Source organism: Pelophylax lessonae (assembly GCF_965119305.1).
Source record: "Pelophylax lessonae genome assembly, chromosome: 5".
Classification (NCBI taxonomy): Eukaryota; Metazoa; Chordata; class Amphibia; order Anura; family Ranidae; genus Pelophylax; species Pelophylax lessonae.
Genome location: NC_138772.1, coordinates 209,240,878 through 209,253,206, shown reverse-complemented (window position 1 = coordinate 209,253,206; position 12,329 = coordinate 209,240,878). Strand labels below are relative to the sequence as shown.

General features: G+C 45.0%; 1 protein-coding gene across 1 annotated transcript in view; it reads right to left on the bottom strand.

Annotated features, from left to right (window-relative positions):
- The window catches only part of BLVRA (biliverdin reductase A), a 58,994-nt gene that overhangs the window by 25,336 nt on the left and 21,329 nt on the right, over window positions 1-12,329 (bottom strand). Inside the window, exon 2 of the mRNA XM_082259515.1 lies at window positions 1,480-1,607. Within this exon, the coding sequence (XP_082115641.1) occupies window positions 1,480-1,598 (119 nt within the window). The 5' untranslated portion in view covers window positions 1,599-1,607. The remainder of the gene's footprint in view (window positions 1-1,479; window positions 1,608-12,329) is intronic.

Sequence of the window (12,329 nt, the reverse complement as noted above, 5' to 3'; positions counted from 1 at the left end):
CAAGGTAAATTTTAAAAAACACACAAAAAAATATAAAAATATCAAACTTTATACATAGTTGTACTTAACCACTTGCCGACCGCTGCAAGTACATATACTGCGGCGGTCAGCCCCTCACAGGCAAAGTGACGTATGGGTACGTCACTAGCCTGTGAGGCTCTGGGGAGCGAGCACGCTCCGCCGGAGGTGCGCTCCCGCTCGGTCACGGACCCCCCCCCGCGCGTGTGTCCGGCGGACCCGATGTCCGCCGGGCACTCGGGTTTGTCCGTGACAGCGGGAGAAAGGCAGACGGCTGATGTAAACAAGCCACCTGTCATTCTCCCCTGTGTAAGAATGGTGATCAAATGGTTCTACTATGTAGGACCGTTGATCACTGTTCCTACACTTCAAGCCACAGCCAATCACAGTAAGAATCACGCCCCTAGGGACACACACCACCCCTCCCTCTCAAATAAAGTTAACCCCTTCACTACCAGTGTCATTTTACAGTAACAGTGCATATGTATAGCACTGATTACTGTAGTAATGTCACTGGTAACCCCAAAAGTGTCAAAAATGTCAGTCAAGGGTCCGATCTGTCTGCTGTAATGTCGCAGTCCCGCAAAAAAAATCGCAACTCACCGCCATTACGCGTTAAAAAAAAAAAATGACAAAGATCTTTCCCTTAGTTAGTAAACGCAATAACTTTTGCGCAAACCAATCAAAATACGCTTTTTGCGATTTTTTTTTTACCAAAAATATGTAGCATAAAACAAATTGACCTAAAATGTTAAAAAAATTTGATTTTTACATTTTTTTTGGGGAATTTCATATAAAAAAATTTGAAAAATATTGTTATTTTTGCGAAATTGATGCTCTTTATTTGTTTATAGCGCATGATCAAAAAAATCGCACAGGTGATCAAATACCACCAAAAGAAAGCTCTGTTTGTGGGAAAAAAAAGAAGTCAAATTCATTTAGGTACAGCGTCGCACGACCGCGCAATTGTCCATTAAAGTCACGCAGTGCCGAATCGCAAAATACCCCCTGGTCAGGAAGGGGGTAAAATCTTCCGGGGCTTAAGTGGTTAAAAATCAATGAAGACTCAGGAGTCCCCCGGGGACCATTTTTGGACACCAGGTTGCATGCAGACATGTTTAACAGCATAGTCTGCTACAGTACAGCTGCTCCTGGCACACCATGAATGGCACCTATGTCACTGGTATGGTTGATGATATGCCTGGGGGACAGGAAAATTAATATTAAAAATAGGACTGTTTCTACTCATTTTTTGTAAATATATATATACACACATGCATACATACATACATATACACACACACACACATATACACATATATATGTGTAAAAAAAAATGATATATATATATATATATATATATATTTTTTTTAGTCTTACAAATAATAAAATAAATATATACAAAACCATTAAACATTTTATTTACAGCTTAAACATTTAAAATGTTGCATAAAAACTGACCTTGAAACAAAACCAACAAGTTTCATATTTTCCGATGGACTAGACTGCAATGGCTTAAGAAGGTCTCTGATCCTCACAGAACCAGCAATACCAACTCCTACTACTACCGCGCCAATCATTGTGTTTTTCTGCAAGCAAAAGAAACAAATATTCTATCATTAATATTACAACCACATATGTGCACTCGATCTTGCCGTGTAAAACTAGTAAACCCATTTTAGTAACTTGACACCCTGCAAGCTTGTTGCACAGAAAAGTACACCACTTTCCAAGAAAAAACAAATTCCTTTATGGTCACATCCTTACAAATCGAAAAAGGTGTAAATGTTGGTATTGGAATGGTATTTGGATGGTGAGCTGTATTGGATATCTGCCAGACATATCATTTGGTGTTGAGGACAAAAAATAAAATTTTAGTCTCATATGAGCACATTAAAAAATGCACCTTGAAGATTCTGAGACCACATGGAAAAAGGTGCTCTGGTCAGAGGAGACTAAAATTGAATTATTTGGACTCAATACCAAACGATATGTCTGGCAGAAATCCAATACAGCTCACCATCCAAATAACATTCCTACAGTAAGGTATGGAGGTGGTAATATCCTGTTATGGGGGAGTTTCTCTGCAGCATGGATGGAAGCACTTGTCAGGATAGAAGGAAATATGGATGGGGCAAAATGCCATCAACTGACGACAACTGTTTTTGGCTTTTTTATTTTATATTTTTAGGTATTTTTTTTTTAACACTTTTTTTTGTGAACTGCAATTTTCCAGCTTAGGGTCTCTCAAAATGTCGATAGCCATCTTTCGAGAACCTGTGTTTGTGTGTCCTATACTATGTCGTGCTGTACCCTACACTAAAACTCTACTAGTTTTAGTGTAGGGTACAGCACGACATGGAAGTATGTGGTAGCGCTCAAAACATTCCCTGATGCAGAGACCAGGTTGGTCAGGAGAGGTGGGACAATAATAATGGGTATCATGCCTAAATCCTGCTACAGAGACGACATCTTCTTTGGGGGCATCTTTGGGTAGAGGTACTCGGCAGGACATGTGAAAAATGCCTCTCATGCAGCTGGCTCACTGCATCTAAAGAGGAAGTTGGGCAGGAACACCTCCTGGGTACAGGTAGGCATTGATGATCTCTTCCTGGAATTCTCCGAAGGACCTGGTTCGTCCTGATGCCCTGTATAGGACAAAGGCGTTCAGCATAGCCAATTGGAATAAATAAACAGACACTTTTTTGTATCAGCGTCTGGCTTTACGGGCAACTAAATACGGCGCCAAAAACTGGTTGTTAAGGTCCACCCCTCCCATATTAACCACTTGCCGACCGCTGCACGACTATTTACTGCGGCAGTCAGCCCCTACTGGGCAAAACGACGTAGGGGTACGTCACTCACCCAGGAGCCTCTAGGGGGTGAGCGCACGCCGCGGGAGGAGCGCTACCACCCCCGCTCGTTCACTAACATCCCCGCACGAGTGACCGGTCACTCATGTGCTCCCGCTGGAGAGGGAGAAAGACAGGCGGCTAATGTAAACAAAGCCGCCTGTCATTCTCCCTGGTGTAACTGCAGAGACTATACGATCCTGTTATGTAGGATCATATGGCTCTGTGGTTACATCACAAGCCATGCCCCCCCACAGTTAGAATCACGCCCCTAGGGATACATTTAACCCCTTGATCACTAATAAAGTTAACCCCTTCCCTGCCAGTGTCATTTTTACAGTAACAGTGCATATGCATTGCACTGATTACTGTAGTAATGTCACTGGTACTCCCAAAAGTGTCAAAAATGTCAGTCAAGGGTCCGTTCTGTCCGCCGCAATGTCGCATTCCCGCAAAAAAATCGCAGATCGCCGCCATTACTAGTAAAAAAAAAAACAATAAAAATGACATAAATCTTTCCCGTAGTTAGTAAACGCAATAACTTTTGCGCAAACCAATCAAAATACGCTTATTGCGATTTTTTTTTTACCAAACATATGTAGCAGAAAACAAATTGTTAGAAAATAAAAAGTTAGATTTTTACATTATTTTTTGGGGGAATTTCATATAAAAAAAATGTGAAAAATATTGTTATTTTTTCAAAATTGTCGCTCTTTTTTTGTTTAGCGCAAAAAGTAAAAATCGCACAGGTGATCAAATACCACCAAAAGAAAGCTCTGTTTGTGGGAAAAAAGGATGTCAATTTAATTTGGGTACAGCCTTGCACAACCGCGCAATTGTCCATTAAATTCACGCAGTGCTGAATCGCAAAATAGGCCCTGGTCTTTGAGCAGCCAAATCCTCCGGGGCTTAAGTGGTTAAGATTGTAGTCACGGACACAGAGGGGTTTCTCCATAACGCCAGTTGCCGTAGTAATTTGGATCGTCGTGTCTGCGTGAAGGGAGGACAGAACGAAAACATCCCGTGTATCCCTCCACTTCACTGCAAGCAATTTGTCAGTTTTCAAGCAGGCTCTATCCCCGCGACTAAGACAGGAATTTACAAGCCGTTGGGGGAAGCCCCGGCGATTAGGTCGCACGGTGCCACATGCGCCAATTTGTAATTCAAGAAGATGACTAAATAGTGACACGCTTGTGTAAAAGTTGTCCACGTACAAATTTCCGGATAACGGTGACACCAAGGGCCTAATTCATTAAACCTCCAGCCTAACTCTGCTCTGGCTTTTTTTTTTTCTCGCCATGTTAAAATCAATTAACTCCCGCTGTGGCGAATTGGACAGCGTTAAACCAACAGTGAATTTCGCTTTGATCGGCGTTGATCTTATGTGATGCTTATGGGAATGTGAACGCAGCATTCACACACAGCACCGTGGTCTAGTGGTATCTTGCACATATCCCCTGATTCATGCATCTCACTCTGCCATAGGTTCTAGTCTGACCATCTCCACCTAAGTTGTGTTGGGGAGAGATATGTTTTTTGTTAAATCTGACAGATTGGATCATTTATATGGCTCAAAAATATACAAGTACATGCAGATAACATGATGACACATCCCCGGTGAAGTGCTTGCAAAGTCACATCATCAGTGGCGGTTCTACATTAAATTGCTCCCCGGGCGAGACTCCCTCCCGGCGCCCCCCCCAAAAAAATAACATGACAAAACTTCATAAACTGCAGAAATTATACCCCCTGTTGCGTTTAGTGGGCATTACTGATGAATGGGGCCTTGCTGCAACCATGTGCACTGCATGCAGTTGCAGCACAATGGTGGTGCATATAGGGAGAAAAAACTAGCAGTGAAAAGGTGACATTGCCTCCATACTGTCTGTAAATGCCTCTGAAAAGCAATCTGAGAATGGATTGCTTTTCAGTGGAGCAGCATTCTCTTTCTTAATGATCTAATGGCTTCAGTTCTTTCCGATTCAGTGACTCTGGCTCTGCATCAAGCATGCAAATCAGCTGCATGCTTTTTCCAGGTCAGGGACTCAGAAAGAAAAAAAAAGAGAAGACAATAGATCAAAAATACTGCCAGACTAATAGCCGGTCAGAGATGGCAGCCTTGGAGCTTCTAATAAGCTTGCTATTGGGTTCTCTCATTTCTAGTTATGTGCCTGCTGATAAAGCATATTATTCCCACAAGAACATGTACCTTACAGAAAAATGACAGCTTCCAATGCCTGCACAAGTATCCCTATAAATCTCAATATATACACTGAAATGCCTAAATAACCATCTAGATAGGTCACTGGACATGTGCTGAGCCACACAGGAACAGAGATGAATAAGAGCTGTTCTCTTGAAATATAATGCTCTTCAGTCTTTGCCTTGTTACCTTACTGACTGTGCACTGGGAGCTCCAGAAAGTAATTGCACTTGTATCTGAATAATCTTCTGTGAAGTATTTTTACTGGGGACAAAGCCAGTTATTGACAGAGGCAACAAGATTGGATTGCAAGCGGTTAAAAAGATTTGTGACAGCTTTATCCATTGTTTCCCTCTCTTGGACTCCATTTTATCTTCTCCTTATGGCTAGCTTTCACTAACTTAACAGAGGACATGGCATGAGAATGGGTTGATTCATTTGCAAAACAGTCTGACAAGTCTGACTCACTCTGCTCTCTCCCCCACTGTCGGCGGACACTGCACACTGTCACTGACTCACTGTTGAGGAGGAAGTCCGTAGCTGAAGGCTGTCTGCTGAATCTGAGCGCGCGCTGTTCAAAGTCATTGCGAGGGCGGAGCTGCGGGCAGGGCTATTGGACAGGCACAGAGGCCAGCCCCCACCACAGTTCGCCCAATCGCAGGGCGCCCGCCGGCCATCCTGAGCATGAAGAGGATTGTGACAGCTGCACTCAGCGCAGGGAGACAAGCTATAAGGTCAGACAGCCCCTCCTGCCTCTCCCACTGCGCGAGACAAGTCCCGGCCATGGCACAGGCTAGCACAGATGATTTTTCTTTTTACTCCACCAGGTTCGTGTGCTGAGTGCCGCCCCCCCATGTGATGCCGCCCCGGGCGGCTGCCCCATCCGCCCGTGCCTAAAACCGCCACTGCACATCATGCACAGCTATTTAATCATCTCATCTTTGTCTGGGTTTGAACTCCACATTAAAACATCACACTTTTTGAATGTTGAGTACCTTAGCTATATGTGCATTTTAGCCTCAAGCCACTCCTTTCTGTTCCCAAAACAACTTGATTCTGCAGAATAGCTAACTGCTTTGCAACTTAACTAGAGTTAACAAGGTCATGGTTTCAAATTGCAACAATGACAACACTTAGATGCATTTTCCCTATCAAGCTTTTGCTTTTTTTTGGGGGGAGGGGAGCCCTAGATAAATATACAGAGCACAAATGGAACAAACCCAATTTTAAGTGTATGAGTGTGGTCATATTTTTCTGGAGCTGCAATCGTTTACAAATTACCATGGTTGTTGAATTTGATGAACACCAAGCATATATGTGTCTGGTATTGGACCCTCTACATATTTTACCAACACAGCCCCTCATAGTCCAACTCTCCACTTTGCCTCACACCTCAACACAACACTGTCCCATCCCTACCCTATATTCAAACCCCTCACATCACCAGCAGAAGCAGCATGTAAAGTGCAAGACCCCAGCATTGGCAGCTTAAGTCTGAAGTAATAAAAAAATACGAAATACATGTTCCTTAGCAAATGTATTAGCTTTTATTTGATTACAGCAAAAGGAGGGATGCAGCAAGGTCATATTTAGTCTCCAGTCCCTGTGCCTTTACTGCGCCAGCCCACGATCTTTGCTCCATGGCTACATTAGGCAAAGATGCGGGATTCGGATATCTTGATCAAGTTCATGAAGAGTCGAGAAGCAATTCTGCACCTCTACCAGCTCATAGAGGACAGGCATGGCCAGGTTGCTGTTCAGCTTCCAAGCCACTTCTGATGTGCCAGGGTGTTCATGTTGGTGATCGAGGCCAGTTCTGGGCTTGTGCCTCCCAAAATATCCACTGACCACAAATGAAGACGAGTGGAGTCCATGAAGGTGGGTTTCTACCGGCTACAACCGCAAGCAGTACCACTACTGGAAAATTACATCAAAGGATAAGCCATTTCATCATGAAAATCACATCTTACTGCACGCTAGCTTGATTTTTTATTTCATTCTTTTCTACATCAGGAGTGAAATTACACATTTTCACACAACTTACACAAACCAGAAATCATTTCTGCAAAGATTTTAATACACACCTGTGAGACAGCCCATCACCACAGGCTTCCCAGGGTACATGCCATGATTCCTATCCAAGATGTCCATATTCTGAAAAATACATACACCATAAGATATCAAGCAGGCTTTCATGTTGACAATAACTACACAGGTGGCACAGACACGACTAAACACCTGCTAGGTCTTCTCATCCCTCTCCACTATTCCAAATACCAACATGTTTTTGATTTCAGGTTAGTGTTATTGCTCAAGTAAAACAGTTTTGGAATGTTGACTACACGTTATCTAGAATGGCAAGTGTAATTGGCAGATGTTAATTGCCATCTGTTTCCCTGTGAGTGTCAACTCTGCAAAGTAGCAAGTTAATACACATTCTGTATCTCAAGCAGTTCTAGTACATACATGTAAAGTAGCTAGCGACCAGTCGATTCTGGGTGGCCATCCCTGCAGCGGTGCTCCGCTGCCTGGGAACCACCAGCTGACGGACCTCTGGTTCCCTCTCCTCCATCAGCTGCCAGGATTCATCCCGAGCAACGCACATGTTGTGCAACACGCAGCACGCCAGGATGATCCTGGAAGCCTTTGGAGGAGAGTACAGGAGTTCCGCCCCGGGCCAGGCCAAGCAGAGAAACCGGGATTTGAGAAGGCCTATGGTCAACTCAATGATCCCCCGGCTTCTCGGCAAGGCCCTGTTGTAACTATGTTGTGGTTGGCCCAGGGGGTACCTGATTGGAGCCATCAGCCACGTCAGCTGGGGGTAACCAGCATCGACTGAAATAAAAAAAGTATATACATTAGTTCTTCATATCATGTGACCTTAGATGACTGTCAACAAAATGGGAGACAATGATGTATTTTGGGCCACAACCTGCTCATCTGTGTGTCTAGGTGTGTGCTTATATTAGCATACTAGCAAAAAGTGACATGACACATATGAAATATGTCTAATTGCCTCCATCCCTAATCTAAGTTGAAAAAAGGAGACCAAAAGGTGGGACTGTAATTTTAAAGTATTAGCATAGGCATTACTTCTGGAAGATATTTTACACTATATTGAGCCAACAAATATTGACTCACTTATGAAAATGACTTTGTTGATATGTCAATACCATTGGAATCACTTTTGTGTTTTGCTTGTGTGGTGTTAGTACAGCATTTACAGATTGGGTAACCACCTTAATTTGACTTTAAGACAACTTCTGTAATGTTTCAGTTGTGTGCTGGCAGGCTGCTTGCATACAAGCAGATGAGGATCTAGTTGTGTGCAACCAGCCTGCCAACTCACAACGGATACATTATGTAGGCTTGTGTTTAAGCAGGGTGTACATATGTTGGTTATTAATCTGTCTCTTCCTCTATAAACAATAATGTAAAAAACCATGTCTGTATGTAACCTTTGAGTTTATGTTGTTCCCCGAAAATAATACTTTACCAATAACCCACCCTTGGGGCATTTCGCCACTTTCAAACATCGTGTATAGCTCGCTTTCTTCCAAAATCATCGAATCATGGCACGACCCTGGGAAACCTGTGTTGGCACTCATAATGCGCTGTCTTGCGTCACACACCAATTGGATGTTAAGGGAGTGGTACTGCTTGCGGTTGCGATAGTCCATCTCGTGGCTCCTGGGTGGCCTGATGGCACGTGGGTGCAATCAATTGCCCCTAGTATTTGGGACATCTGGGCCCGCCGGATTCCACTCGTTTTCATTCTGTGGCCAGTGGATAAATTGGGGCCCTATCTCCAGAAGGGCATCAATCACCAACATAAACACCCTGGACACTGTGGCCTGGCTAATGCCCATTATAGTTCCAGAAGTGGCTTGGAAGCTGCTATGCCCTAATATGTACAAAGTAACCAGCAACCTGACCATGCCGGGCACCGCATAGCAGCGCTGTGTGTCAGGTGTTATTTTGTCCTCTATGAGCTGGTAGAGGTGTAGAACTGCTTCCTGCTCTAGGCGGAAATTCCTCGTGATATCCGAATCCCGCATCTTGTCCAAATATAGCCGTGGAGCAAATATTCGTGGCTGGCGCAGTAAGCGCACAGGGACTGGAGGTGTGGCTTCCCCAGCTGCTCCCTCAGGTGCTGCCCCACCTGCTGCTGCCTCCTGTGCTCTGGCCTCCTCAAACAGGGCACCAATAAATACCAGGAGCGCACTTTCCAATACCTGTCTATCTGCCATTTTGAGCACGGGATTTAGCTGGCGCACTGGCGCAGGTATATATACACACGGGCGCTAATTGCCACAGCCTGAGCCTGCTATAAAATGAGCACATGGCAAAGATGGCTGCTGGATGTTATATGCCAGAGCAAGAAAGACTGTGTGAGCCAGCAAGACGAAGAGAACTCTTATCTTTAGGTAAGACAATTTGTATATCTGTCTCTCTCTCTCTGTATATATATATATATATATATATATATATATATATATGTCTGTGTGTGGTCTGGCTGACCGTTATTGCTTCTCGAAGTATGCACTTTTTAATTATCTCGGGGGTGCTTCAATTGTCTATGGTGAATCCACTCGCACCCCCAATACCTCGGAAACCCCTCAAGTGTATTTTAGTAATTGTCAGTTGCTCCCATGTGCATGTGGTTTTCCCATGCGTTTTCTCATATTTGTTTTTTCTTTGCAGTCTATATTTGGGCTGTGTGCCTCCCCCCTCACCTTCCCAGCAAGAAAAGGCCCCTTTTTGCTTTCTTGGTAAGTGTTATTTGCCCTCATGTGCAGGGATTTAGCTCATGCATTTTCTCATGTTTGTTTTTTCTTTGCAGTCTATATTTGGGCTGTGTGCCTCCCCCCTCACCTTCCCCGCAAGAAAAGGCCCCTTTTTGCTTTCTTGGTAAGTGTTATTTGCCCTCATGTGCAGGGATTTAGCTCATGCGTTTTCTCATGTTTGTTTTTTCTTTGCAGCCTCCATTTGGCATCACCTCCACCACCACTACCACCACCACCCAAGCCACTGCTGTGTCACCTTTGGTAAGTGTTTCTTGGGCCCACATGCAGTGGCCTTGCAGATGCGTTTTCTCATGTTTGTTTTTTCTTTGCAGCCTCCATTTGGCATCACCTCCACCACCACTTTTTAATTATCTCGGGGGTGCTACAATTGTCTATGGTGAATCCACTCCCACCCCCAATACCTCGGAAACCCCTCAAGTGTATTTTAGTAATTGTCAGTTGCCCCCATGTGCATGTGGTTTTCCAATGAGTTTTCTCATGTTTGTTTTTTCTTTGCAGTCTATATTTGAGCTGTGTGACTCCCCCCTCACCTTCCCCGCAAGAAAAGGCCCCTTTTTGCTTTCTTGGTAAGTGTTATTTGCCCTCATGTGCAGGGATTTAGCTCATGTGTTTTCTCATGTTTGTTTTTTCTTTGCAGCCTCCATTTGGCATCACCTCCACCACCACCAAGCCACTGCTGTGTCACCTTTGGTAAGTGTTTCTTGGGCCCACATGCAGTGGCCTTGCAGATGCATTGTCTCATGTTTGGTTTTTCTTTGCAGCCTCCATTTGGCATCACCTCCACCACCACCACAACCACCCAAGTGTGTCACCTCTGGTAAGTGTTTCTTGGGCCCACGTGCTGTGGCTTTGCAGATGCGTTTTCTCATGTTTGTTTTTTCTTTGCAGCCTCCATTTGGCATCACCTCCACCACCACTTTTTAATTATCTCGGGGGTGCTTCAATTGTCTATGGTGAATCCACTCCCACCCCCAATACCTCGGAAACCCCTCAAGTGTATTTTAGTAATTGTCAGTTGCCCCCATGTGCATGTGTTTTTCCCATGAGTTTTCTCATGTTTGTTTTTTCTTTGCAGTCTATATTTGGGCTGTGTGCCTCCACCCTCACCTTCCCCGCAAGAAAAGGCCCCTTTTTGCTTTCTTGGTAAGAGTTATTTGCCCTCATGTGCAGGGATTTAGCTCATGTGTTTTCTTAGGTTTGTTTTTTCTTTCAGCCTCCATTTGGCATCAACACCACCACCACCACAACCACCCAAGCCACTGCTGTGTCCACTTTGGTAAGTATTTCTTGGGCCCATGTGCAGTGGCCTTGCAGATGCGTTTTCTCATGTTTGTTTTTTCTTTGCAGCCTCCATTTGGCATCACCACCACCACCACAACCACCCAAGCCACTGCTGTGTCACTTTTGGTAAGTGTTTCTTGGGCCCACGAGCAGTGGCCTGGCAGATGCGTTTTCTCATATTTGTTTTTTCTTTGCAGCCTCCATTTGGCATCAACACCACCACCACCACCCAAGCCACTGCTGTGTCACCTTTGGTAAGTGTTTCTTGGGCCCACATACAGTGGCCTTGCAGATGCGTTTTCTCATGTTTGTTTTTTCTTTGGAGCCTCCATTTGGCATCACCTCCACCACCACCACCACAACCACCCAAGCCACTGCTGTGTCACCTTTGGTAAGTGTTTCTTGGGCCCACGTGCAGTGGCCTTGCAGATGCGTTTTCTCATGTTTGTTATTTCTTTGCAGCCTTTATGTGGCATCAACACCACCATCACCAACACCAAAGCGGCTTTGCACTCAATCAGTGGCTAGCTTTGGTAAGTGTGTTCTCGAAATGATCACAAATTTTACTGTAGTATTTCACATTCTGCAACTTATGGTTTTTTCTTTTTCCTTTTTTCTCTTTTTTTTTTTTTGCGGATTGTGGCCTTGAGGGTATTTGCTGCTGCTAGACAGCCAGACTACCTGCCCACCTGGTTCTCCCATGGCCCCAACTCGAGGTAGGAGGAGTGTAAGGGTGGCAGCTAGGGGGGCCAGGGTGGGCAGATTGTCCGGTTCAGGTATGATGGAGGCTCCAGCTGTCTCCAGAAAGGAGTCAACCTTCTCCAGCCCGGAGGAGGAAGCCCGGGGGGGGGGGGGTGTTACCACCCCAAGTGGACATGCTGCTTCTCCTCGCAGCTCTGGAGAGGGACCTTCGAGGAGGAGAGGCAGCTTGTCCTAAGCCTCCCGGCTTCCCCAGTTCTCCCGCAGGCAAAGCTGGATCCTTGTCCAGGCTTAAATAGGCTAGATTTGACCGCATAGCAGGGACCAGGGCCCAGGCAACCTCAGGTACTGAGAGGCAAAGCCTGTGGGAGGAAATCCGGGATGCCGTGAATGCAGTGGGTGGTAGTGTACGCCGCACCGTACAAAATGTTCGGAAGAGGCTCAACGACATCCGTGGGTCCATCCGGA